Source organism: Lonchura striata, chromosome 5 (assembly GCF_046129695.1).
Source record: "Lonchura striata isolate bLonStr1 chromosome 5, bLonStr1.mat, whole genome shotgun sequence".
Classification (NCBI taxonomy): Eukaryota; Metazoa; Chordata; class Aves; order Passeriformes; family Estrildidae; genus Lonchura; species Lonchura striata.
Genome location: NC_134607.1, coordinates 60,862,652 through 60,888,093, shown reverse-complemented (window position 1 = coordinate 60,888,093; position 25,442 = coordinate 60,862,652). Strand labels below are relative to the sequence as shown.

Sequence of the window (25,442 nt, the reverse complement as noted above, 5' to 3'; positions counted from 1 at the left end):
TCAAAGAAATTTCCACAGCTTTTCAGTCTTGTTACAGACAATACTTTTTATTTAATTATACCATGTAAATCATTGCCTGCTACTATGGTTCCAGTATAAACTGGTGACTTCTAGCCTTAGGGATCACTCTGAATTCTTATATGTTCTTTGGTTAAATTTAGTTTGGTTATTTTGCCTCAGTTGCTCCCTGAAACATAATGTCTTACATGTCTGCTACCCTCTGCAGGAAATTTGCCATGACTTTCAGGACAATGAGATCAGTAAATAATAGGTGCATTCAGCAAAAGTTTGGACATGCACTTAAACTGTGAAAAGTTGGTCTGCCATTGAGAGCTGCGGATACTGATTGGAGAGGGAGCTTTTTCCAAGTTTGGTGCGTATCACTGACTCACAGTTTTACGGGAATCATCATTCTGGGCTGGTCTGCAGAATCCATGCTGACCTTCACAGAGAGCCCTGAGACACATCCTGCTCTCAGGAGCACCTCAGAATATCAAGAACTGCCATAAAAGTATACATAGAAAAAGTAAAGAAGGGATCATTAAATACAGAGGTACACTCACCTTGAGGAAGCTGCATGACCCCAGTGCTAATACCTGAGATTATGTCTCCCAGTAAGTATTCCTTCACTGGGTAACGAGGCAGCCATTTTAAAATCGGTAAGAAACTGTAAAGATGAGACTTGGCTTTCTTAGAAGAACAACTGTAATTACAAAGCAAAAAGAAAGTTAGATAGTAGCAGGGGACAAACAAGGTGCAAAAATTGTCTTTCAATCCCTATACAGGAAAACAGCTCCTTTACAGGCAGGCTCAGGCTCCTGATGACAGTAATTTGTGGACATGCTTAAGCACAAACAACTATGCCTCCAGTTAATTTAGCCCTTAATCATGTGTTAGTGCTGCTGACAAACCTTACGGAACTAGAGAAGAGAACAAGTCTTGTGAGGCTGGAGGTCAGTGGGAAGTAAAACTGTTCCAGTCTATGCACATTTGAGTGGTCACACAACACCTTTTACTGAGATCATTCCAAGTAACAATCCCCTGAGAACAACTTGCTTCCTGATAGTGGTTTTCACTCATCAGAATACTTTGCAGCGCTTCTTCCCATTTCTTATTTGCATACTTTATACTTTTTTGATCATAATATTTTATATTATCATGCCTTAAAAATGCCAAATCTATTAATTTAACCATTTAATAATAATACATAATTTAATAGTACTTATTACTATCACTACCAGTACTGATAGACCCACTTTCAGGCTATTTCAGAACATAACCCTTCTTCACCCAGAAAGGAAAGGCACTGAAGCCAGCAGCACTGACCCTTGGGACTCTTAGCAGAGCTATTAACCTTTTGAAACCCTGACTCATGACAAATGAATAGAGCCAGGAAACACATATCTCTACCCAGTACTGCCTTGCATCATACCTTGATTGTACTGTGGTAAGTTTAACCTTGGCTAAAAATGTAACACAGTGATTGTATAAATGCTTTTCTGTGTCAGGGAATTGCAAGAGAATTGCAGAGATTTGTTAGCATTTCTGAATTGCACAGTGAAGCATCTTGTTGCTAAAAGTGAGAGAGTCATCCACACTTCTCTATGGTTAAGTAGACTGTATCACAAAAAGGAGGATTTTGATCCACTTTATTTTAATTCAGGACAGACAAGTTTTCTGAGGTAGAATTAATTGTCTTTACCATGGAAGTCATTGCATAAACCAAAGCTAATCTTCAAATGTCAAATCATGTGAATAGGAATGTTTTATAGAAAAGGAATTCTGTTGTCCTGCAGAACAAGGTTTGAGAAAGAAATGGAAAAAACTCGGCAAGTGAAGCATGGAAAAACATAAAGCTAATGACAACTTAAATCCTCTTCTACCATGGAGCAAGAGAAACACAGTTAAAAGACATTTCTAACCAGATGATACTTAGATTCCAAGGCAGTTAATTAAAAGCTAGAGAATGCCTTTAGTAAGTTCTTATTAGACTAATATTTAAATTTCTACACAGCTATAACACATCTCCATTCTTTTGTGAAAGGATCATGTGAAGCACAAATTTGGCCATAAGTATTTCCACATAAGGACAGGTATTTTTCTGGGTCTTATGAATTCATGTCACGTGATTTGACTAATACTTCACATTGCTATGCTGTGTATTTTCCTTTTGCACTTTGATGAAGGCAATTCAACTAATTTATCGAACATTTTCTAATATAGCTCTCTATTAACATTAAAAGCATATACACAGCTTTTTCCCAGTCTTGCTGAATTGTCAAAGTAGAATTAGTGGTTTTATCTTTTAGGTTTCTTTGATGAGATTACCAGCTAAGTGCATGAATCAATTAAGAATTATAATATTTCTAACCAATAAAACAAAGATAAGACAAAAAACCCTACCGACAAGAATGTGCAATCTTCTGCCCTAAAGTCTGAGGGGTTCTCTGTCGTCTGTGCAGCTGTCCTTGCAGGAGCTCCTGGTTGTATATTGGTCTCTGCACACAATACCTCTGAGTTTGCTCAAGACATGCCTCTTGTTCTTGAGCATGTTCCATACTTGATCTCACAGAGCAGCAGCGAAGGAGGAACAGTTCCACAATCTCCACCAAAAAACCTGGTTGCAGACAAAATAAGTTTGGTTTCTTTTTTAACATCAGATTTCGTATTTCCTTTCAAATAATGTATTTTAATAAGCTAGAGGCAAGAACTGTGATTGGAGTCTAATTAAACAATCTGTAACAGCAGTAAGAAAATAAATGACACTCAGTCTTTAGTATATGTAAGCTATTAATTTATGCTTCTCTTGTATAATGAAAGCTTTCTAATTAATTTCTTTGTAAATAAGAGCTGAAACTAACTAAACTAACTTGGAAGGTTGTACTCATGTTATCTGGATTTTTCCTCAGTTTTTAAAGAAGAGGAGGGAGATTCCTTTATTGCTGATTTACTTCCTGCTTACTCATAAACTGGCCTGTCCATTTTCAAAAGGCAGAACTCTGACTTGAACACTGAGAAACCCATGCTTTCCTCCAGATTGTCAGTTGCTTCCTGCATCCATCCACCTGCCTTCCTCTCTGTTTCAGAAGCTTCTTTTTCCAAACAGCATCTCAAGAATACACAATTCACTACTTTCAAACAGCTATTATTTCACTGGATGTGATACTTACTGCTATTCTCAATCTGCACTGACTAAAACAGGAATCGGGAGATGTGCCCAGTTTTAAAACTAGCCAGAAGGTTTGTAAAGATCTATTTGTCTGTCTGATTCAGTGCCACAAACATCTTAACATGTTTAAAAGACACTCTGCTAATTCCACTGCCCCATGTTTGCTGCTTTCAGAAATACTGGGCAAGAAACACACTCCTGATTCTGAGCAAAGTGACAGGACCACTATGTTGTTAGGCAGAGATGCTGGCTGGTGCCACGTTTGATGACAGAACGTGAGTGCAGTGGGAAACAGAGCCATCGTTGTGAACAAGGCCTTGGGCTCAAGTCCAGCAAGTCACTTAAGCATGTGTTTGCCTTCAACCAAGGGTGTTAACCCAGGGGTGTTCTGTTTTTAGCTGTACATCAATACTTTTCTGGGAAAGGGTTACCACGCAGAAATTAAACAAATTGCTACCTAAGCACTCAGACAAAGCTAACCATGATTGGTCCAACATTCCGATTCAGCAAATACAGTCAGACCATCAGCAAAATATCAATATTGCTATCTATGTCTTCACTCTGATGAAAGTGCTGGAATTTTCCACTCAGGTCTTGGTAATATCTATTTCCTAGAACTGACACAGCCTAGCATCTCTTCAGTTCTCAGTATTTTGTAAGCAATACTTTCCCTACGTTGTCAGTCATGAAAGGATATTTCTACTAACACTGTAATTTTTCATTTACTGCACACTCTAGATTGACTTCAACTTTATTGCGTGAAATAAAGGTAATCCTGCTTGAGCAGGAAGGTTGTAATCTATGATCCTCAGAAGTCCCGTCAAGCCTCAACTATTCTGGGATTCCATAATGATCCCTTATGCCATTATTCACATAGAATCTATCTTCTCCGGTAATGAATTGATGTGTTCTGGCAACATTGGCCGTATCTACAAATTAAGAAGCAATTTTAATCAGTCCTAAACAGAAAATTCACTCAAATCAGAACAAAAACTGCAACTACATGGAAAAGACCAAATCAGTTCAATGACTTGATTTTGGCTAAACTTCTCAAATAAAATGAGAATGCAATATCAAAACATTTTTATCCAAGGCTTTAAAAACACACACCCTGTCTTCTTTTTGCTACAAAGGACAGCAGCACAAGACAGCGCCCTGCTAAGCCCAAACAATTCAGGTCCTGAATTTCCACCTTTGAGTTTGGTCAGCTTCAAGTAGATTGGTTAATATATGCAAGAACCACATGATCTTGTAATATAAATCTAGACCGGGAGAGGTTTGGAGGTCTCCAGTTTTGTACACATGTTCCAACTCTTCCAGGTACTATAAGCATATACAGAACAATAGAAATTCCATCCTGCCTTTGCTTTTCATGGTAAAACAAATTATACAAATGCTGTATTGGACTAACTTAACAAAGCCCAACTCCAAATCAGTTATCAAGACCATGGTAAGTGTTAGTTTGGAATACTACCAGAGGTCACTACCCAAGTTTCACTATCACTCAGTATGAAGGTTTTTAAACTGTAGATTGAATGTTTCTGATTCTGTTAAAGTAAGGAAGTTGCACTGCACTGAATCATGAGAACCAGCTAAATCAAAAGTAACTTCAGGGAGGATATTATAGGATCTTGTCTTTACATTCACAGTGGATACAAGAATATGGAAAACAAATTACAAGTCATTACAAGAGATCCTGTATTTACCTAAAACTACTGCTGGATATATCACACTCTATTTTTCGATGTCATTTCACCAACTTCATCTTAACAGGCCTGCATAAGCATGTTCCTTGACGGCAACCTAAAATACTACGATGTAGACAGTACAGTAACAATTTTTTTAATATCATCCCTCTCTTTTGCAAAAGTACACAGAGAACAAGATTGAGATGCTTTTTCTTTATGAGAGATTATACACATTGTCCATTGAGTAGCAAAATAGTAACATTTCATAACTGGTTCAACTGTCTCTCCAAGTGTTTGCTGTATGACAAAGCGGCAACACAGTTATCCAAGGCTCAGAAACTGAGTATTGCCCTTCACTCTCAGAACGCTTGAAGAAGAGCAAAAGCAAGGAACTGCTGTTTTCATGAAAAGAAAGCTTACTGCTATGATTTCTGAAAACTCACAGACCTTTATCCAGAGGAAGAGAAAGGCAATGGCGGAGAGTGGAATACTGCTCTCCAACAACCTTTGAACTTCATGGCAAGAATAAAGCTAAAAAGCTGTAAGAAACACTGTCATTAATCTTATCAGCCAGATAAGAGTTGAGTTGAAGTAGTTAAGACCTGTATGCAAAAGACTTAAGAGCTGGCAATTCTTTATCTGACTGATAAAGGCCTGTCTTATATCTTTCCTGCTATTATCAAATAGAAGGTGTTAAAGAAAAAAAAAATGAAGCAAACATGAACTTATAACACTATCACTAATAAATTAGCACTTTCTCTTCCCAGTCTTAGCTGATAAAGGAGGTCTGTCAAGCCATCTGCATTGATTCTTGTAGAGGACAATAATTTTAGATCCAAATCACATGAATCAGAGCGCAACCATAAAATTTATAGGAACAGAAATTTGGCTGCTGTTCCTTAGATTCAAAATACAACTACGGGGAGGAAAAAGCAAGAAGCTGGAGACATTAAGAATGGTGCACCATGTGGCTCTTGCAGATTTAATAGGCTTTTTTCCTGAATGTGTCTGAACTACCTAAGGAAATGGGCGAGTTAGCAGTAAATCTATTGTCTTACCTGTTTTACAAGGGCAAACCCCCTTTCTTTTGGAAGCTAAGGACAAATTGCTTTAAGTAGCAGAAAAGCACTGGTGGACAGTACTAGTACTGTGTTACAGTGTGTCCCTCTGCTAGCAAATTCCAAGTTTGATCATAAACTAAAAAGACTATGAAATATTTTGTGTCTTCAAGCTTACAAATACAGGTGATTGCTATCAGCCGAAGGGCTGGTGGAAATACTGCCACTCTATGTAAAACATGTGCTCCCAAATGCACACTGAAAAGCACAGTTACTGCAAGGTCTGTTCCTACTGCCTGAAGAGGCAAGACACAAAACCAGTTGATTTTAGGAACCACATAATGGCTCATTTCTTTTTTTTCTCTCTGGCCTTATTCCCCAGTGCCCCGTGCCCTTCCACTTTTCACCCTGAGTGACATGAACAAAGTTGTTTTTCAAATAAGCACAAAGGTGTAAAATGACTGGGTGGGGTCATAAGGGATGTGTTCTCCTAGTTTTATTGGACTGTTCTTATCATTCTCCTTACTTCTCAACTCCTCCCATTAAATCCACTTACAAGAAGATTTTTTAAAACCTGAAGCCTATATGTAAAATTTCATAAATTTAGAAGTAATTTGTGAAACAAAATTTTCCTTGTGTAGGTCCTAATCTAAGAAATGCACTCCAGGAGTGAACCTTTGGGAAAAACATAAATCAAGATCTTCAATTTCTATGCAGCTTTTAGACAGGGAAAATGTCCACTCTATTCATTAGAACAGTGAGATGACTACATAAACTGTGTTTGGTTGTGTGATAAAAGCTTCTCCACACATCTATGGTGTTACTCAGAACACCAGCAGGATGGAGAACCTGGATAATACCCTGGTGGGCTACTGCCAGGGCCAGCACATGAGTCATCAGCCTATGAAAAGCTCATTGCCACCAGTCCAGAGTAGTACACAAGGCTCGCCTATGGGACCTGGAAGTCCCTGCCAGCTCTGGGTGCAAAAAGCATCTCCCCATCTCTAAGAGTAAGAGCACTCAGGGGCAGCAAAAGGGGCCCTGAGAAGTCCTGGCTAGTCACACGTGCACATGTGATGGTCTGTACTAACATCTGCAGTGGGGCTATGACCTTGGGGGCTCATATGTCCAGGTCAGCTGGGGAAATTGGGATGAAAGAGCTACTAGGCAGATTGTGCGAGTCTGTGTGCTGGAGGGATGCACCTTGCAGATGTGTGATGCATCTCTACATCACATATATTCTCAGTATTTCACCTCCATCCTGTTTAGCTAGAGAGCAGAGGGGATGAAGCTGTTGGTGTTGCCTCTCTGATATGCATGACTTGCCATGTACAAATCTAAGTACGTTGTGTATGTGTGTTCTCTGTGGGTGTGTGTGCTTATGGGAAACACATTTTCAGCCTTGGCACTGGTTGGATCTAATGTTTTAGGACCTGTTGTAATGATTGAGCTGTTTAATCCATTCCACATAAGACAAACACCTGGAGTACTTTGAGCAGCAGAACATTGGTCTCCTTCCCTCTGAGAAGAGGGAAGATAGATAAGAGATGGCTTCTGTTTCCAGTGTAAACACATTGATGACCATGAGAACCCATGGCAATATGATAATTCTCATTTCTGCTATTTCTGCTTTTTGTAGCCTCAGTGACCTTGGATCCTAGTCTGCCATCCTCTTTCCCTTTGCCAAAAGCAGTTGCTAGTGACAGTGGAATCAGTAAGTTAATCAGAACAGTAGCATGGCTGATGACCCCTTTGTTGTGCTTTGTTAAGCCGACTGATAAGGACATACACCACTTCAGAGACAGGTAATCATTAGCCAGCTTCATTTCCAGAGAAAATCCACTGCCAAAAATTTTGGTGAAGCAGTTTTCTTCATAAAGCTCCAGTTGGTCAGAGGAGATAACATAAATCAAGATCATGAATACACACCAAGCTAAACCAGAATAATTTCTTTACTTCTTGTGATCTCAGTGCACCAATGACCTCCAGCAACTGGTTCACTTTTTCAGGCAAAGTGGAACATTTCTTCCAGGTGTCTGCACAGAAAGAAATTACTACATTCTATGATTTGTTGTCTTCTGCAGAAAAGCCACCAAAAGAATTTTCCCCTCTCTATCTGCTTCATCAACTCTTTACACACATCACTACCCTCTCAAGTGCTGCATCAAGTTAAAAACAAACAACAAAAATAGAAGGTTGTTATTTATACCAAAATAATTTCAGTCATCATGTTTACAGTGTAAACCTCTCAGGTCACAAAGGAAACTGAAGGATAGTAAAACAGCGTGGACAGAGGAAGAAGAGTGTTTAGAATGGGATTAAAATTCATATTCCAGTTTCACTGCTGTAAACATGGCATAAAGGAACTACCATTACTTGAGTAACATGAGGTTTTGAATAGTCTCCAAGGATGCTCTACAAGACTCTCTTTCTAACACATTCTGAAAGGATCTGTTCCTCTGCAAAACAGGCTACAGCCGCTGCCATGCTTGAAGAAATTCCTGAAGAACTGATGCTTCTGAAAGGCAACACAGAACTTCAGCATAGGGCACCCATTCCCTGGGAAAGTGGTATCACTATTTCTCAAAGCTGCAACTCTCCTCCTGATAGTTCTGAGAACTTCCCTATCCATGTTGGGATCTGCAAACATTTCATTCTTGGAAGTTACTTCATAACACACATTTTCTGTAGGTTTTTTTTGGTTTTTTTTTTTTTTTTTTTTTTTTTTGCACGAGGTATCAAACCAAATCCTACATGACCAGTAAGCAGAACATGACTTATGACAGATCCTGTCCCTATTTAAGCAACTGTTGCTTGGCTAAGATGTTATCTAAACAATAGCATTCTCCTATCTCTTATATATTTGAGTGTTGCTTCATGATCTGAGGGTGAATGCCAGACAGTGGGAATAACCTTCCCCAACATTTTGATGCCAAGGTTACAGCTAAAGGCTATGAGTGCACAGCAAACACAGGCCAACACTGCTTTTGCTTGAAAAATTTTAAAATGCACTGTAAGCAAAGAACGTGTAGAGAAGTTTCTCAAAAAGTATTTCACAGCAAACCCCTGCTTTATTTGCAGCTCACCTTATGGCTTCATATTTCTTCCATGGCTGATGAAATTTTAATGTGAGACAGCCCCATGTCTGTTCTTAACTGCACAAACAATAAGACCAGCCCTCATGGAGCCGAAAATTTCTCCAAATGACCCTCTAAGTGTGTTTGGCAGAACAACCCTGCATGAATGGATTCCTGCAACAGTTACACTAGAACAGGATATCTTGATGAAGGACCTGGAAGAGCAAGATGGGTATCTGGGCTGAGGATCATCAAATAAAATCAAGAAAGATTCATTGAGTAATTTTCTGATGATTTCTTCTTGCAAGAACCTTTCTTTCCTTCTCAGGAACACTCATGCAAAAGAAACAAATGTCACCAGAAAACATGGAAAAAATAAAATCAGACTCACTACAACTGTAATAAGTTAGACTCAGGTCACCTGTCCAGCTGGACATGAATGAAGCACCAAAAAGAGATCATATACATTGATTTTAAGTGAAGAAATAGAACTGCAATCATATAATATGGAACTGAAAACAAGCAAACAAGTACAGTGCAAAATTCCAAAAAGAAAAATGCAATTAACCAAAGACAGTAGATAATGAAATAGTAAACCTGAAAGAAATTGGAAGGGCTTAGAAAACAATGTTTTGTCAAAACTCTGAAGCTGGGGCAGGATCCTGGTAAAGCAGGATATGCAGGATTAGATGCTGACCATGATGAAGTGCTAAATTAACTCAGATATAGCTTTCTCTGGGAAAGGACTTGAACCATGTTATGCTATAAAGTTTAGGTAGCAGCAGCAAAACTTCTGTATTTAGAGAAGACATTACATTTGCCTGTATCTGTGCAAGATCTCTAGTTTTGTTCCTGATGAGACTCTTCAGCTTTGCCTGAGTTTAGCAGAGCTCTGTGAGAACAGGAATGGGCAGCTCCCTGTGGGCACCACTGAGTAGCAATCCAAGTGCTCTCCTGCACAGGGCATGGCTTTTAGAATTCTATTCCATGAAAACCAGGTAGAAATTTTGTAATCAGTTCAATCCTTAGCTGAGTTTAATTGATCTGTCCCTACTAGACAGAACTTGAACAAGGATGCTTCAAACAACGGACACACAGCAATCTTTGATTTGGATTGGAAAATTCTCTCTGTGCCTTAGAATCAGAGAATGGTGGCAGGGACCTTCAAGACCACCTAGCTCCAAACCCCTGCTATGGGTAGGGACATCTTCCACTAGATCACGTTGTTCAAAGCCCCACCCAACATGGCATGAGAGGATTTCTGAGGAATTCTCAAATCTCAGCCCTGCTTCAGAATGTAATTTTAATAAAATAAATTAAAAGGAGCAATTTGATCTTTGCTCTAGCCCAACCTATGTGTCAGAATCTCAGATTTTCAATTAACAGATTAACATCTATTAATTAGCTAACCCACACCCTCCCCAATAACCACAACATTATAAGAACACAAACAGAATTGGATGTGCAAAATGGTATGCAATAGTCAAAGCAGAGCAGTAAAATTTGATCCTCTGCCTGGGCAAAACCAGTAAATTTTCAATAAAGGCTGGAGAAAAAAAGATTCTATCAGGCAGTAAAAATATAGATTGTAAGAAACCTCCCAGGAAGGCAATCACACTATTCTTTGTCACATGGAATGTTTTCCCAGCTTGCTATTGAACAAAATGAAATAAATAGTTAATGCAACATTTTGAGAAGAGTAGTCCAAGTTCCTGTATAGGCCAGTGGTTAGTCTATGTATTCTTATAATCATAAATAAAAATCTAAATCCTATCAATGCAACTGACTTGCAAAACTCATTCAGCTGCTTGCACAAATTTACAGCCATATCTTCAAAGCCATGGAAATACTTGACATTGTCTGTTTGTGTATAGCTTTCCCATTGCCTGGGCACACGGTAAATAACAACAAACCTGCACTTTGCTGCTTCTCATACTTCTAAAGAGCAAAAAGCTACAGATAACTGGTTATAAAATAACAGCAATGGCAGGTCTTGTAGCCATGTGAAGAATTATTATCAAGAAGGACTATCAAGAAATACAGTCTAGCAGGACAACATTCTGCTGACTAACAGACCTAGGGAAAGAAAAATCTGAATAATGATAGTGTCTGATTCATCAAAATTAACTGGGAAATTAATTGGCTAATTAGAGCTTGAGAGTTTTAGATTCAGCATGCTTTTCTTGGACTAGAAGTTACAGGCTATGAAACAATCAGATAGGAAAAAAACCATAAGAAAGCTTTAAAAACCAGATCTTACAGAAAAAATACATCAGGATTAAAATAGAAGAAAAAATAGCAACAGTTCATTGGGCAGAGACCAAGAGAGGCAAAGGAGCTCAAAGGACTGTGCTTTTCTAGGCAGCTCAGTGGATGCACAGAAGTCTTGGTTACATTTACAGAGGCTACAGCTGCAATTCAAATTAACAGTAGTTCGAGATAATACTGGTCTGTCTATACTGTAACAGTCAAAGCAGATAAACATACGTTCAGTTCTTCTTTCTCAAGTTATTAGCAAAAGAGCAATGGTGTGACAGCCATGTGCTAAATCTGTGCCTGTTTACCATGACTTTAGCATCACACTAATATAACAACATCTTTCCACATGGTTTTGGAATACTTAAGTTCTAAAAACATTGAATTTTTGGAGACAGACTACTATAACCATGAAAAACTGTGTGCTGAAGACATGATCTGAACCACAGTAATGGATAGAAATTCTAAACAAAAGGCAACATGCAATTGCTGTTAGTGCTCCAAGTTGTAATATCTGATGGCTGAATCCAATTGAGCATTTTAGTAAGTATTCAGCTTAGAAAACATGGCTCAATTTATGCCAGAGGCTAAAAACATTACATTTTCCAAGGCCTTTCACCTAGATCATGCTCAATTATCTGCATTTTTTTAAATTATGTCAGCCTTTAAGCCAACCGTTACCCCGCACACAGAGTTTGTACACTATGAGTAATAAAAGCACATCAGCTCTGGACATGATACTGAGAGGAAATAAAGTTTAGTTTAGTTTAGAATGAGTGCAGCAGCAGGCTTGTTTCTCACTGGACTTAAGAGCTTTCCTTCACTGAAATCTGATTCTCAATATAACTGAATATTGCTCCAACTCCCCCTATAAATATATCTTTAAATGCAATGAAGCTTTTAGAATGAGACTGATGAGTTAAATACCTTCAAGCCTATACAAGAGAGTAAATGCTACTGCAAATTAATATGCTTTATCAGGTACCAATAGCAGCTCCAATGTGTGAAACTCCATTCTCTTCCTATACACCTTTTCCACACTACATTTCAGAGATGTTTCACAATACAGTGCATGACTATTAACAAAACACTTCAGTTTGGAAAGACTGCTAAATGCAGAACTGAAACATCTGTCATGTCTTAGGAAGGCTTACAACTGTCAGAAACCAAGTGTTTCAAAGTGTGATTACTGTCCCTTGGGGAGACACAAGAGGTGATCCCCACAGAGTAAATACAGTGGAAGCCACCTGCATGTGCTTGCTTCTGAAACAGCAAAATACCTTAGTTTTTCTATTTCTACAGCAGCAGTAAAGTAGGATCCTACTCATGAAAGTTCTGTAATATAAATCAAGACACCTGTTAACCCAAAATACCTGTTATTGCACATTCAGTAAGAGACATTTTAAAAGTTTGTTTGCAGGTTTTAGTCTTCCTTTGGGAAAACTTCAGTCAAAACATGCCAGTGCCCAGACCCTTGCTGTCAGTCATCAACATAAAAACCAATGCTGTGTAACTGTATTACTGTGATAGAGGTGAAGAATTATGAATGCATATTCTGCTGATTCATCAGCAGAAATAATGGCAGCAATTTCATGTTTTTTTGTTTTCCTTACTACTGGACTATCCCTAAATGCTTGCTGCAACAGCCACTTGGGTCCTCTGAAATTTCAAAGCGTCCCCAAAACAGCTTTCAACCATGTTTCAATGTTCAGACAATCAGAAATTTTGCAATAGCAGCATGGGCACAAGCACAGCAAATTTAAGCCTACTTACTTTTCTGCCTGGCTTTTCCTAGTTGCTTTCACTGATCCCTTGTAAGGAGTTCAAAATGTTCCCACAGTTCGTGAAGCTGAAAAACACTGACATAGGGAAAGGCACAATCTTCTTTGCCTGAAAAGTGGAAGTGCACGAAGGGGTTGGGGGCGGGTAGTTTAATCGAGGTTTTGAAGGTCTTTGGGTTACAGCTAGTACTGAAACGCAGAGCAGGTAGCTTTGGTTGTTACAAAGCTCCTTGAGAGAGTCGCTCCGACCTAAACGGAGAGCCCGCAGCTCACAGTCGGAGGGGCGCAGCCACAACACGAGGAAATGACTGATCTCTCATCCTCCCTCTGGTTTCCCCTTGGGTGCTGCGCGTGTTTTACAGCGTCGAGAGGCGCGGGTGCCGCCGCTGCCCCGGAGCCCCTGGGCGCTGCCCGGGAGCCCTTGGCTGCTGCCCCGGCTCGGCGCTGCCCCGGAGCCCCTGGGCGCTGCCCCGGAGCCCTTGTCTGCTGCCCCGGCTCGGCGCTGCCCCGGAGCCCTTGTCTGCTGCCCCGGCTCGGCGCTGCCCCGGCTCGGCGCTGCCCCGGCTCGGCGCTGCCCCGGAGCGCGGCTGCCGCACGCGGGGCTCCGGCTGTTCCGCCGGGGCCGATGAGGGGGGAAGGGAGGGGGGCGGCACGGAGCGAGACCCCCGGGCTACCGCGGCCCGGGGTGACCGAGCGAGAGCCACAGGCACGGGGACAGCCCGACCCCCAGCCCTCGCTCTTCGCGGCTCCCCTCAGGGGAGATCTGCTCAAGGGAGAAAACCCCCTCCGCCACTGACCTCGCACTCAGCCCCGCCCGGCCGGCCGCGCTCCGCTCCGCTCCCTGCGCCCTCGTCCAGCCCGGCAGCCGCAGCCGCCGCTCGCCCCAAGGTGAGGAGCCCAGGGGCGCGGGCGGCCGCCAGCCCCTGCCCGCTCCCGCCCCCTCCCGCCCCGCGGCCGCGGGCACGCCTGGGACTCGTAGTCCCCCCGGCAGCCCCGGCCCGGCGCGGCCCCGCACCGGCCTACGAGTCCCAGGATGCCGCGGGGCCGGGCGCGCCCCCGGCGGCGCGGCCTGCGCGGGCGCGGCCCCGTCCGAGCTCCGCCGGCTCGGGGAGAGCCGCGGAGCCCTGGAGGGAGCGGGGCTGGGAGAGGGCTTTAACATGGCCCAGTGCAGCTGCTTTAACATCGCCCAGGGCAGCTGCTTTAACATCGCCCAGGGCAGCTGCTTTAACATCGCCCAGGGCAGCTGCTTTAACATCGCCCAGGGCAGTAGCTTTAACACCGCCCAGTCCAGCTGCTAGCCCAGCAGTGTCCCTGTGAGCCCGAACCCCATCACCCAGCGCCACATCCTGACAGCTCGAGCACCTCCAGGGGTGGTGACTCCACCTCCCTGGGCGAGCTGTTCCAGTGTCCGACCAACCGAACTCTTCACATTTTATCCAAATATCTATCTGAGTGCGGTTTTTCATTTCTGTAGGGGTGCACAGAATCCATTGTGAATATGCAAGAATTAGTAGCGAAATGTCTTCACAGATCTCACCTTTCAGTCATTGGTTTATCATGTTTTCTATCATGATTGCTCTCTTTCACCCAAGAAAAAAATGTTTTCCCACCTCCCAGATTTGGGTTTGTACACAGAGTTTTAGAAGTTTTTTTTTTCCAACTTTGAAACTTATGCACTAAGAGCATGAAAAATTTTGTGAAACTGATGTCTACAGGACTGTATTACTTGAAAATCTTAAAATGATTCCTTGACATGGCAGCCCTTGTAAGAATGTAAGAATAACTTAAATAAATTGTAAATGTATTCAAGGTAAAATACAGCACTTTAAATTTCAGTATTGTCAAACTGAGAAATTTCAAGGTCAAAACATTTCTAAAGTTGCTTTTAAATATGAGGTTTGTTTACTTAAAACAGACTGTAACAAAAAGGCATTTAGTTGAAAAAATTCATTAATAGGTAATGCCACATACATCAGACTTTGTTTGGACTGATGTTGGATGCCATTGTTATACAGAACTGGGTAAGTGGAGATACTTTGGATAAGGCATGTTTGTCGATTCAGTTATTTATCCAAAAAGCTAATTCTTTCCTGAACTTAGAAATCTGTAGCCTGTGTTAGAATGGAGGTGTAATTCACTTATGAGGGTAGTGAAATTCTGATATATTTTGTTGCCTGGTAGTGAAATTCTGATATATTTTGTTCCCAGTAAAACATACATTGCAGTAACATACCACAGGAAGACCCGTTTATATGTCCTGCACAAAGAGAAAGGAGAAGAGAAAGCCTCAAACAAACACAGATTAGCAGATTTCCTGCTAGAAAAGTTCCCCCAGGTATAAAGGATCTTGAATATTCCAGTAATCGTGAGGATTATTTCACACTAATTGTGTCAATGGTTGCATTCAAATACAAGCTGGTTTTAATTTTTTGTGTGCATTTTAGCATGATGCTCTCAGAGGTTAATAATTATTTTTATTGCTTCTTTCCAGCATTGTCTAAAATGGTAAAAGATGCTGTGGTTCTTCAGCTCTGGGAGAAGGACTGGGATTAATAAAATGCTAAACTCAGTAGCAGCAAGATGAAAAGAGGATTTTTGGTCAAAACAAGAATAGGGAGGGAAAGTTAATGCAGAATAAACAGTGTAGACAATTGAGGAGAGTAAAAACACTCCTGTGGAGGATCATTGTGGAATGTTAGTTAAGGGTGCACCCACTCCACTGGAGCTGTGTGATGACAGAGGGCTCAGTGTGAGCTCTGGGGGCTCAGCTGGCTCTCAGGAGATGGAACAGTAGGAACCACTGCTTCCCAGCAGCATAAGGAAAGCTGTGAGCTGCTGTCAAAGGCCAGATCCAGCACTCACAGCTGCCTGGAGTGGAGCTGCAGCTGTTGGGCTGGTTATTTCTCAACTTCCTCCAACAGCCACTGATGGTGGGTATGGGCAGGGGAGGTAGAGCTGAGGGGCTGGGAGGGCACACTTCTGACACTTCCCACTGGGTCATATGGAACATCCCAAATGGGTCAGAGGGGCTCCATCAACGAGCTCACTCCCCACCACACCTTAACTATCCTCATGTATCTTCTGAGAATAAGACAGCTTTCTAAGGCAGAAAAATCCCTGTATATATTTGGAGTCTTACACAGGTACTAGGACAGGTCAAACCAGAATTAGTAAAGCTGAGGTGGACATTTCCATATGAAGTGAAACACATTTGATGTACAGGAATTTTCCCACTGTTTCCAGTGGCAGTAGTCTTGGTTCTCAAAATGCTGCTGTTAATTAGTTGCTACCCACATCCTATACAGACACATAACTCATGTCAAGCTTTGTTATTGTCCATAATAACACAATTGTTCTAGCAGAGACCCAAACATTGGGAAATTTTCCTTTCTTTGCACTGAAGTTCCTTGAAAATGGCTGAACTCAACTTATTTAAAATTTCCCCTAAGAAGAGTGTGATTTTAAATCAGCTGAGCTGGGTGCCCGGTTGTGAGTATAAACCTGTTGAATGGCTTTGCATGTTCTGTTTCTAGCCCACCCGGAGCTATAGGGTATCAGCAGAGGCCTGCGTGTATGCACATGATCAGTGTGCAAGGAAAAAGGGACCTGGGGTATCAGCCAGCTTCATGGTATCAACAATGTCATCCTCATGCAGAAGTAGCCCTTAAACCTGTGACTACATGAGACTCCCTGAGCTCTGCCTTTGGCCCAGATGCCATCAGGGAAACAGCTGAGACTTCTGACATTGCTTCTTTGGCACTAATTTGCACAAACCTCCCCTGAGTAGCAGAGCTCAAAAGCACAACCACATTCTCTTCTTTTTTTAAAGAAGCTTAAGAAATTTCCTTGTCTATAAACCTAGCATTTATCATCATCCTCCAGTATGGTATTCTTCCATTCCTGGAACAGCATTTTTACTTGGCCTCGCCTTGCTGCATGCCAACTAAAACTCTCCCCACCAGGCTCTGTAGTAATTAGCCATACAGGAACTAAGTCTTTAGGCTTACTGCCATCTCAGTCCCTTTAGCTGAACCAGGAGTAACATGGGGAAGAAAAAGCAACAGTCAGAAGACTTCAGCAAAGAAGAGAACACTGGACAATTCATCTATGTCACCTGCACAAGGCTTGAATGCTCATGCCTCATGGTCTTTCTTTCCAGCAACAGATCCACCACCGGTGGTGGATGCTTTGTCTGCTCCTTCACAGAAGCACTGCAAGTGGTTGCATGGTGTCAGCTGCTGTGGATTGCTAACAGCCCTAAACAGCTCTTTAGGGCCATGCTTAACATAGGCAAGCCCTTTTGCTGAAGCCCTTCATTCTGAGGCTCCCTTGCCAGCTCAGGGTGAAGGTAGCTCCCCTTTGCAGCTGGCTTGTTCCTGTTCCTCCGGTGTTGAGTCACTAGTTAAACCTCACTGCAGAGCTGATCTGAGTAGGGTTTATCTGGGGCCTCACACTGGCTTCCTGCTTTGATAATAACCAATCCCATTGACTACCAGTAGATAAATGATGAGGTGATGCTGTGGCAGCATTTCCACCCAGTAACATTTGCCCTGAAGGGTTAGCAAGTAAATTAAACACAGAACCATGTTTATGGATGTTGTCATGCCTCTTTCCAAATGTTTTCCTTTTTAGACTAAACAACTCCCTCTACTTGGAAGCTCATGGGTTCAAGGGTCTTGTTTCTGCTGCAGTGCTTTGCAATCTCTCTAACTTGTTTACATCTATATTTAAGTGAAGGGCTCAACAGCTGCCAACTGCTGTCTACTTTACCAGCACTGGCAGCCGTATTTATATTTACTGTGTTTTATCATAAACACTTCCACTGAAGGAATGCAAAATGGCATTTTTAAAAACTGCTTTATGCTGTTGATTCTACTTCTATAGTTTTCTTGGCTAGTCTGGTATTTACCCAGTTTGTGTGCTGGTACCTTTTTCTTTGACAATGTCTTTTCCTTGAGTGTATTTGTTGTGTTATTTAATTATTAAAAATAATGGTGCTCTGCATATTTCCTCCCATTAAGAAAATATTATCATCTTTGGATGAAGCAAGCTTGAGAGAAAAACATTTAGGCAAAATTACGAGAACTTCAGGTTTTGTTTATTTCAGGAACTCCAGTGGGTCAGTTTCATTTCTCTTATGTTCTCCTTATTCTACTGGAGCATGAGGAAGGCTGTAAGGCATACTAAATGTACTAAAAGTCAGTTTTCACAGCTATGTCTGAGAAAGTTTTACACCAGTATATAAGCTTATAAGTACATTTCATAGCATATTTACTGCCATTGATTATCTTTTGTGCCACCCTTGCTATTTTAACAACTGCTTAATGTCAGGTGACTCATTGCTTTCAGCTATGTGGGAGGAAAAATAAAAAAAACCCCACATTAATACACCATATATGTATGCTATGTGGGGTGTTGTAGGACTGGAAAAAGTCTAAGGAAGAACTTCCTGGAGTCTGGAAAGAGCAGATGATAATACCACTTGGGAATCTTCCAGCGAGGGAGAAAAAAGGCTGTGCAGACTTTGTGATTTTGGGTAAAATGCTTTGTAGTATTCCTCTGTGGTTGTGATTGCATACATTATTCAAAGGAAATAAATATTACTATGAAAAGTAGCTTCTCTGGTTATCCTGATCTCTTGCTTGAAAAGTCAAGTAAAGTGCCTCATTGAATCTAAAGTCTTAAAAAAAAATTAATTCCCTGGAAGCACATTAGCTGCACATGCATTTTAGATTGAACTTTCACCCTTCTATTGACATATTAAAGCAAATAAAATTATCTTAAAAAATAGGAATGTTTAGATCTTGTGATTTTGTTTGTTTAATGGGCAAAAATCTTATTAAAATATTTTAAAATCATGTGCCCAAACATTAAGTTGTTATATTCTTTGATACGCTCATGTTTTATCTTCCTGCTACTTCTCTGAATAGAACTGTTATATTTTTTTAGTAATTGGAAGCACACAAAGCACTCCAGAACAATACAGTGAGTTTTCAGGAGGCTGAACTGTTGCAGCAAGTTTCCAGGTCATCCAAAGATCTTTCATAATTTTGATCAAGCCAAGGAGCTGACTAGTTGGTCACTGAACAACCTCCTTTTTTTTCCTGAATTGCTCAGGTACCTGTGGTCAAAATCCTCCTAAAAATTAAACACATGGTTCAGGTGAACATGGATCATCATTCTGGTTTAGGTGGGTATAGTACCAGAAGCAGATGTGCAAGATGTAAGAGAACAGCAGGTATATATGATACTTCTCTCTGATGAGAAGCAGCTCTGGTAACTGGGATTGCTTGGCCTGAAGAAAAGGAAGCCCAGGCAGGACTTTATTGCTCTCTACAACTACCTGAAAGAAGGCTGTGGTGAGGTGGAAAGCAGTCTCTTCTCTCAAGTAGCAAAGTATAGGACAAGAGGAAATGGCCTCAGGCTGCACCTGGTGAGGTTTAGATTGGATATAATGAAAAGTTTCGTCACTGAAAGGGTTGTCAGGCATGACACAGGCTGCCAGAGAAGTGGCTGAGTCACCATCCCTGGAGGTATTAGAAGGATGTGTAGATGTGGTGCTTAGGGACATGGTTTAGTGGTGGGCTTGGCAGTGCTGGGTTAACAGTTGGACTTGGAGTTAAAGGTCTTTTCCAACCTTAATGGTGCATACGATTCCAAGAATTACCAGCTTAGTCTGTTTGGAACAAGGTTCCTTATGTGCCACACTCATGTTTTCAGAGCTTGGAAACAGTGGTTTACATTTTTTGGTTTATGGATAAAGCTCTGTGGCCGTGTTTCATTCATTGCACCAGGGCCTGCTCCAAGGCCTGTGTTATGCCCACAGGTGGGACAGGGACATCTCTTCCAAAGTGCTGTTACTTGCAAAGTGCTGTTAAGTGTGATGCGCTAAATATTAAAAATAACATTAACATTTGCTTTAGAATCTAGTTATTTAATGGAAGAGTCTGGTTTATGATTTCATGTAAAGCCCACATGGCTTGAAAAGTCTAACATCAGAATTCTTTGTTGACATTATCTTTATTCAAGCATGGATCTTTAGCTTGGTTCACCATAAAGTGAAGCATTTGATTTATGGTAATAGACAGTTCAGGGCTATAGGGGCATTATACGTTGCTGGTGTAGATACAACTTTATCAGAAGATACAAACATGACCCGCAATAGAAACAAACACCAAAGAGAACACAATGAAACATTCACTGCTTACAAATCACTTCATTACTACAGACACCAAATGGCAGTTACTGTAAGTAAATCAGTTTCAGAGAACTGACTACATATAGACAGGGAATTGGGAATTTCTGTTTGGGGCTTAATCCACAAATCCTTAGTAGAAAAAAGTTTAATGTCAAGCATTCTTTTTTTTTTTTTTTTAATCCACAAAACAATGCTAACCAACAGACATATCAAAGAATAAGACCGAAGGGTATCAACGCCTTTACAACTACTTTTGCAATTATCTTCTGGATTAGGTACTTAGATGATTTTTTAAATACATTTTATAAGAAGGTAAATAGCCCAAAAATCAGCAGCAAAAATATTACAACAACAAAACAAGTAAATACAGTGCCAATGTGTCATGTTGTAGAAGAGAATACGAAGAGGACAAACAATGATAACTTAATCATATAAAATGATACAGAGCTGAAATACAGTGCACTTAAATAACTATGTGACAAAGAATGTTAAATTCTGTACTTAGTATGTAGGTTTTTATAAACATAAAATCTGAAAAGTCTTTGTGCTTAAACGTTTTTTCCTGTTAAACAGAATTGTTGCTTACTTCCAATACTGCCACTGTAACAGATATTACAACAGATCACAATTTTCACAGACACATCAACATTAAAACATTTACCTATGAGAAAATAAGTCACTTCTCATTAATTCACAGTGCGAAAAAGTGGTGTATACTCTGTCTTGAAAAAGGCTTTCAGTTATTCATCAAGCCAGTTGCAGAAAAGTCCTGATACCAGATGCAGTGCTAGATTTAAAGAATGGAAAGCAACACATCACATGTTGGGAGGAAAAAAAATAAATTTCTCGTTTCTTCATGGATATCGTCTAAGTGACCTTCGTCTTCTGTTGTAGAAATGCCTGAGCCCATGTTGCCGTGAAAAATTCATCATGTAATTTTGTTTGCGAGTGCTGTCAAAGGGTGAAAGAAGAGAAGAGTGTCAGTTTCTTTTATACGTAAATTCTTTTGTAGTAGTGAGCTAGTGGGACTGATTCTTCATTGTCCTTGCATGACTTTTCAAGTCTGTCCAAACTGATGTGAAGCACACGCTTTGTTTAACTGCAAAGCTACAAGGCAATTGAGAATCTGTCCCACTTGGCTTTCATTCAGAGTAAGTTATCTTAGGGAAAGGTTAAGAGCTTTCAGCTAATGAAAACTGGTGCTGCCTAGGGCCAGATTCACTAAAACTGTTAACTTCATAGCATTTCTCTATAGGGGTTTTATACTCCAGTTATCCTTCTGTCTTTGATCATTAACTGCTTTATCTTGAGAACAGAGGAAAAGCTTTATCTTCTTTTTTTACCTTATAGAAAGTGAAGTACAACACTTTAATTCAGATTAATGCTTCCCTCCCCTATGCACCCTCTTTCAAAATGAAAGGAAGGTCTGGGAAATAAGCATCATCATGTCTGGCAGGAGATCAAGCAAGAGAGCCCAACTGCAGCAGAATTTAAGAAGACACACTTGTTTGAAGATCTACCTGGAGGTCCATCCCACAGAATGTAGGTTTCTACTTGTCCCACTGAGGGAAGAAGAAACCATGAGAGGGCAGATCTGTGAAGACCTGCAGTCAACAAATCTCCCATTTGTGGATTCAAGGAATGTTTTCACTAGCGAGTTTTCTCTGTGAGTAAGAAGTGAATACTCATAATGTAGTAAGTCATACTTTCCTCTTTAGTGCATAAGCTTATTTTTAGTGAATATGGCCCTTAGGAAAAAGGAGTAATTGTATGCTTTGCAAAATACCTGATTCTCTACAAGCAAAACCAAGTTTTGCTAAGTTATGCTAATGCTAATTTAACCTAAAATAATCTGTCTAACAAAATTCTGCCCTTTTCATGAGCTAATCTTGAACACAATTGACTAAATTGATTAACAGTTGTCATGTCAAAATGTATATCCAAGTAATTTCCTCACTAGCTTTCCAAGGCTTTCCAATTTTTTTTGCCACTGTAATGTACGTACAAGAATGAAATAAAGACTAGTTCCTGGTGACAATGAGAGAATACAGGTGTACACTTGGCAGAACTTTTAGCACTTTCACAGTAAGGTAGAGCTCTAGAGCATCTGGCAATTGAGAGAGGGGTTAATGTTGGCTTATTCAAGTGAAAAGGAAAGTGTGTGATTGTTAAGTGCTGACTTTTAATTTTTGTGTGAGAGATTGGTAGTGGTGAGTTTATGTAACTTTAATGCCAGTTGGTAGCTCAAGTGCAAAGCAGCACTGAACATCAGTCTTCATTCTGGTCCTTAAGTCATCAGGGTGGAAGGTCACCCTGGCTCCAATGTCAGCTGCCTCACTGATGAAGGCAGGAGGGAAATGATGACCCCAAACCCCCTCCTGAGTGGCTGCCATTGGTCATGAATCTTGAAGAAGTTTTTAATTTTCCCTTGCCTTTACTTCCCATTGCATGGAAAGTGGGTGGTTCCTCAGACACAGAGCCTTCACAGCCACATCCCACCTCTCTGGAGAGCATCCTAAGCATGAGGAGAGGATAGAGCACCTATCTGCTGGGAGAAGGCTGCTCTGCAGCCAAAACACAGCAGATAGGCCTGGGAGAAAGCACAGCCCAACTCTGAGCAGCTTTGCTCTTTGCTCTGGGTACATGGGACAAACAGAGGCTGCCAAAGGGTTTGGCTGAAAAAATTGCTGTTTCTGGACTTGGTTAAATGTAGGAGTGGACTTGGTTTTGCTAGCGTCAGCTTGGACAAGACTTGGACAGATGGGAAACATACTGAGCTGCAGTCCTTGTCCCAGGAGCCTTTTCTATCCTGTCCTTGGTCTGCTCATGTCCAGCAACAGCTCAGTAGAGTTGTTCAGGGCTTGTTTTGGACACTGCTATGTGTACCTGGCCTCTTCACTTCAAATGACCAACCATTTTGTATCTGGCCTTAAAGGGATGGTGAAGATGTTTAAAACAATGAACAAGAAAAAAAAAAAGGAAAATAAAGAATTGAAAAAAGGAACAAAGAAATGCTTACCTAGTAATGTAGAAGGGATTTACTTATTTTTTAAGTATATAATTTCATTCCATTGGAAGATGATGACCTTCCACTGGAAGGTGTTAGAAAGAAGCATATATTTATGTCTTAAACTGAACACCATAGCAGTAAAGTGTGTGAAAAATAAGAGAAATCTAAATTCTCAGGAACTAAATGCTTTTTTTTTTTCTTGCATTAATGTAGTTCAGACTTGTCCTCGCTGACATGAGACAGACTTTCAAACAACTGGTTGGATGGCACAGAAAACCCTTGAACCCCATCTGTAGAAATACTGTAATTTTCACTCTTTCCATGGGTAAATTTGTATACCCTATGCATTATTGTATTGTATCATATTGCACCACAAAATCAGAGTAGGTGTTGTTTTCAGAATCAGTGGCAACTTGAAGACAACTTTGTGAATGTGTAATGGACTGGTCAGCACTTGCTGAGCTTTCTATAATTTCTGTGCATTAACTGAACCATCCATCAGTCAGTGAAGTTTAGATCCAAAGTAATTACCTGTGTCTTACTGATGGGGCACAAAGCAAAAAAAACAGTTAACAGGAGTGACTGCTGTATAATCTGTTTGACAGTTTTGAGTGCACTACTAAAAAATAACTAGAAGATAATGCTACTTGAATTTATGTAGAAAACTCTGAAAAATGCTCCAATGAAGTACCTGGAGTTGTGCTAGTTGGATGAAAGTAATATGCAGCCAATACAGAAAAGCAAAGACAAAACTATCTAGGGAGCATTCAAAAAAATACCTACAACAAAGCAATTTATGAGAAGGAGTCTCCCTGGACTAAAGTCTCTTTAGTGTTTAGTAGAGCATTATGTTTATTGCATGTTTCCTGGAGTACAATTTGAACTACAAGGCTGCAATTTAAAGTTTATGAAAATGGAACAAAGCCAAACTGAGTGAAAAATATGCAGTACATAACCCCAGGAAATACTAATGTCATTCGTTATTTGTGTGTTTTAATTGATGGGGCACAAAACAGGAACAAAATAGAAACAAAAATACTTGAATAACAAAATTAAACATGAAAGAAGCCTTAGAACACAGCAAAGGTACGTCCTTGAAGACTAGGTTTGGAGTAAATTTTGATGCTGAACTACAAATGCTTTGTTAGGCAGGTACTGTAATGGAAAAAGTCACATGGTCTGACTGAGGGCTCATATCAATGGCAAATATTCTTTGGCTTTGGTGGAGTCAACACTGGAACCCAGAGCTCAGTCACTGTACTGGTTAGTGGTATCCATTACTGCAGCAGCACAAAGCAGCTGGCTTACATGAAATGAACTGCCTGGGGACACTGGTTCTGTGTCCAAGGGGCAGGTATGGCCACGGCACCGTGCAGATTGACATACACTGCCTGACTGTGTCTCTGTGGCCATTCACTACAGAAAAAAGTGGGAATTGCCCCTTGGCTGCCCATACAATGCTCTGGGGGCCCTCCATTGGCAGCTCTCACTGTACTCTACCAGAAGCAGAAGTCCCATTGCAGCCTTGGTGAAATTCCCACTGCACATCATTCCCACTGGCACAATCTACTGAACAATTTCTGCTAAGTTTAACTTCCCCCAGTGCTCACTGAGGAAGTGCTGCAGGATCAGGGCCCTCAAGAGCTATGTGGCACATCTCAGAGTATAAATGATTTTCCACCAACCCATCAGTGACAAAACTTTGTGAAAGAGCTGTAGCTGTTAACAGAAACATACATTTAATACTGATTCAGGTACTTACCTTATTCTAGTGTAAAACCAATGACAGCAAACAATGAAATACAACACAAGTTAGAAAATGCCTTTCAATGCATGCAGCACTGTGATTAGTCATAAAACCCTGATGAGGTTTAGAGGCAATATAGGACTTTTCGTCTCTTTTGAAAATAAAAATTGAACAAATTATTTCCTCAGCTTTCAAATCAATATTTAGATTTTTATTTTCTATAAAATTCAGCATGCACTTTAAAAAAACATAATAGAAATGCAATAGAAGCACAAACTGCATCATATAAAATTTGGCATAAATGCTGTAAATATTCAGATAGTCATCTAATGTTTGAACTACTTATGTTCTTTATCATAAATATGTTGATATTTAATTTAAATGCATTTTTCAAATCTTTGCTTTTTACTAAAACAAAGGAAGCTGATAAAAATGCTTTTCCACATGAGCACTTCTTG

The 25,442-nt window shown here is 40.6% G+C and overlaps 2 protein-coding genes across 6 annotated transcripts in view; both read right to left on the bottom strand.

Annotated features, from left to right (window-relative positions):
* The window catches only part of SLC26A5 (solute carrier family 26 member 5), a 32,315-nt gene extending 18,369 nt beyond the window's left edge, over positions 1–13,946 (bottom strand). The window contains exons 1-4 of one of the 3 annotated variants that reach the window (XM_021546127.2): positions 13,827–13,946; positions 13,022–13,138; positions 2,404–2,617; positions 564–703 (exon numbers count right to left, since the gene is read on the bottom strand). In XM_021546127.2, the coding sequence (XP_021401802.1) occupies positions 564–703; positions 2,404–2,558 (295 nt within the window). In that variant the 5' untranslated portion in view covers positions 2,559–2,617; positions 13,022–13,138; positions 13,827–13,946. The remainder of the gene's footprint in view (positions 1–563; positions 704–2,403; positions 2,618–13,021; positions 13,139–13,826) is intronic. The other 2 variants (XM_021546126.2, XM_021546128.2) reach the window with 2 other exon arrangements.
* A 6,084-nt stretch (positions 13,947–20,030) lies between these two features.
* RELN (reelin) overlaps positions 20,031–25,442 on the bottom strand; it is a 277,724-nt gene continuing 272,312 nt past the window's right edge. The window contains exons 64-65 of one of the 3 annotated variants that reach the window (XM_077783642.1): positions 25,000–25,135; positions 20,031–21,178 (exon numbers count right to left, since the gene is read on the bottom strand). In XM_077783642.1, the coding sequence (XP_077639768.1) occupies positions 25,006–25,135 (130 nt within the window). In that variant the 3' untranslated portion in view covers positions 20,031–21,178; positions 25,000–25,005. The remainder of the gene's footprint in view (positions 21,179–24,999; positions 25,136–25,442) is intronic. The other 2 variants (XM_077783643.1, XM_031507057.2) reach the window with 2 other exon arrangements.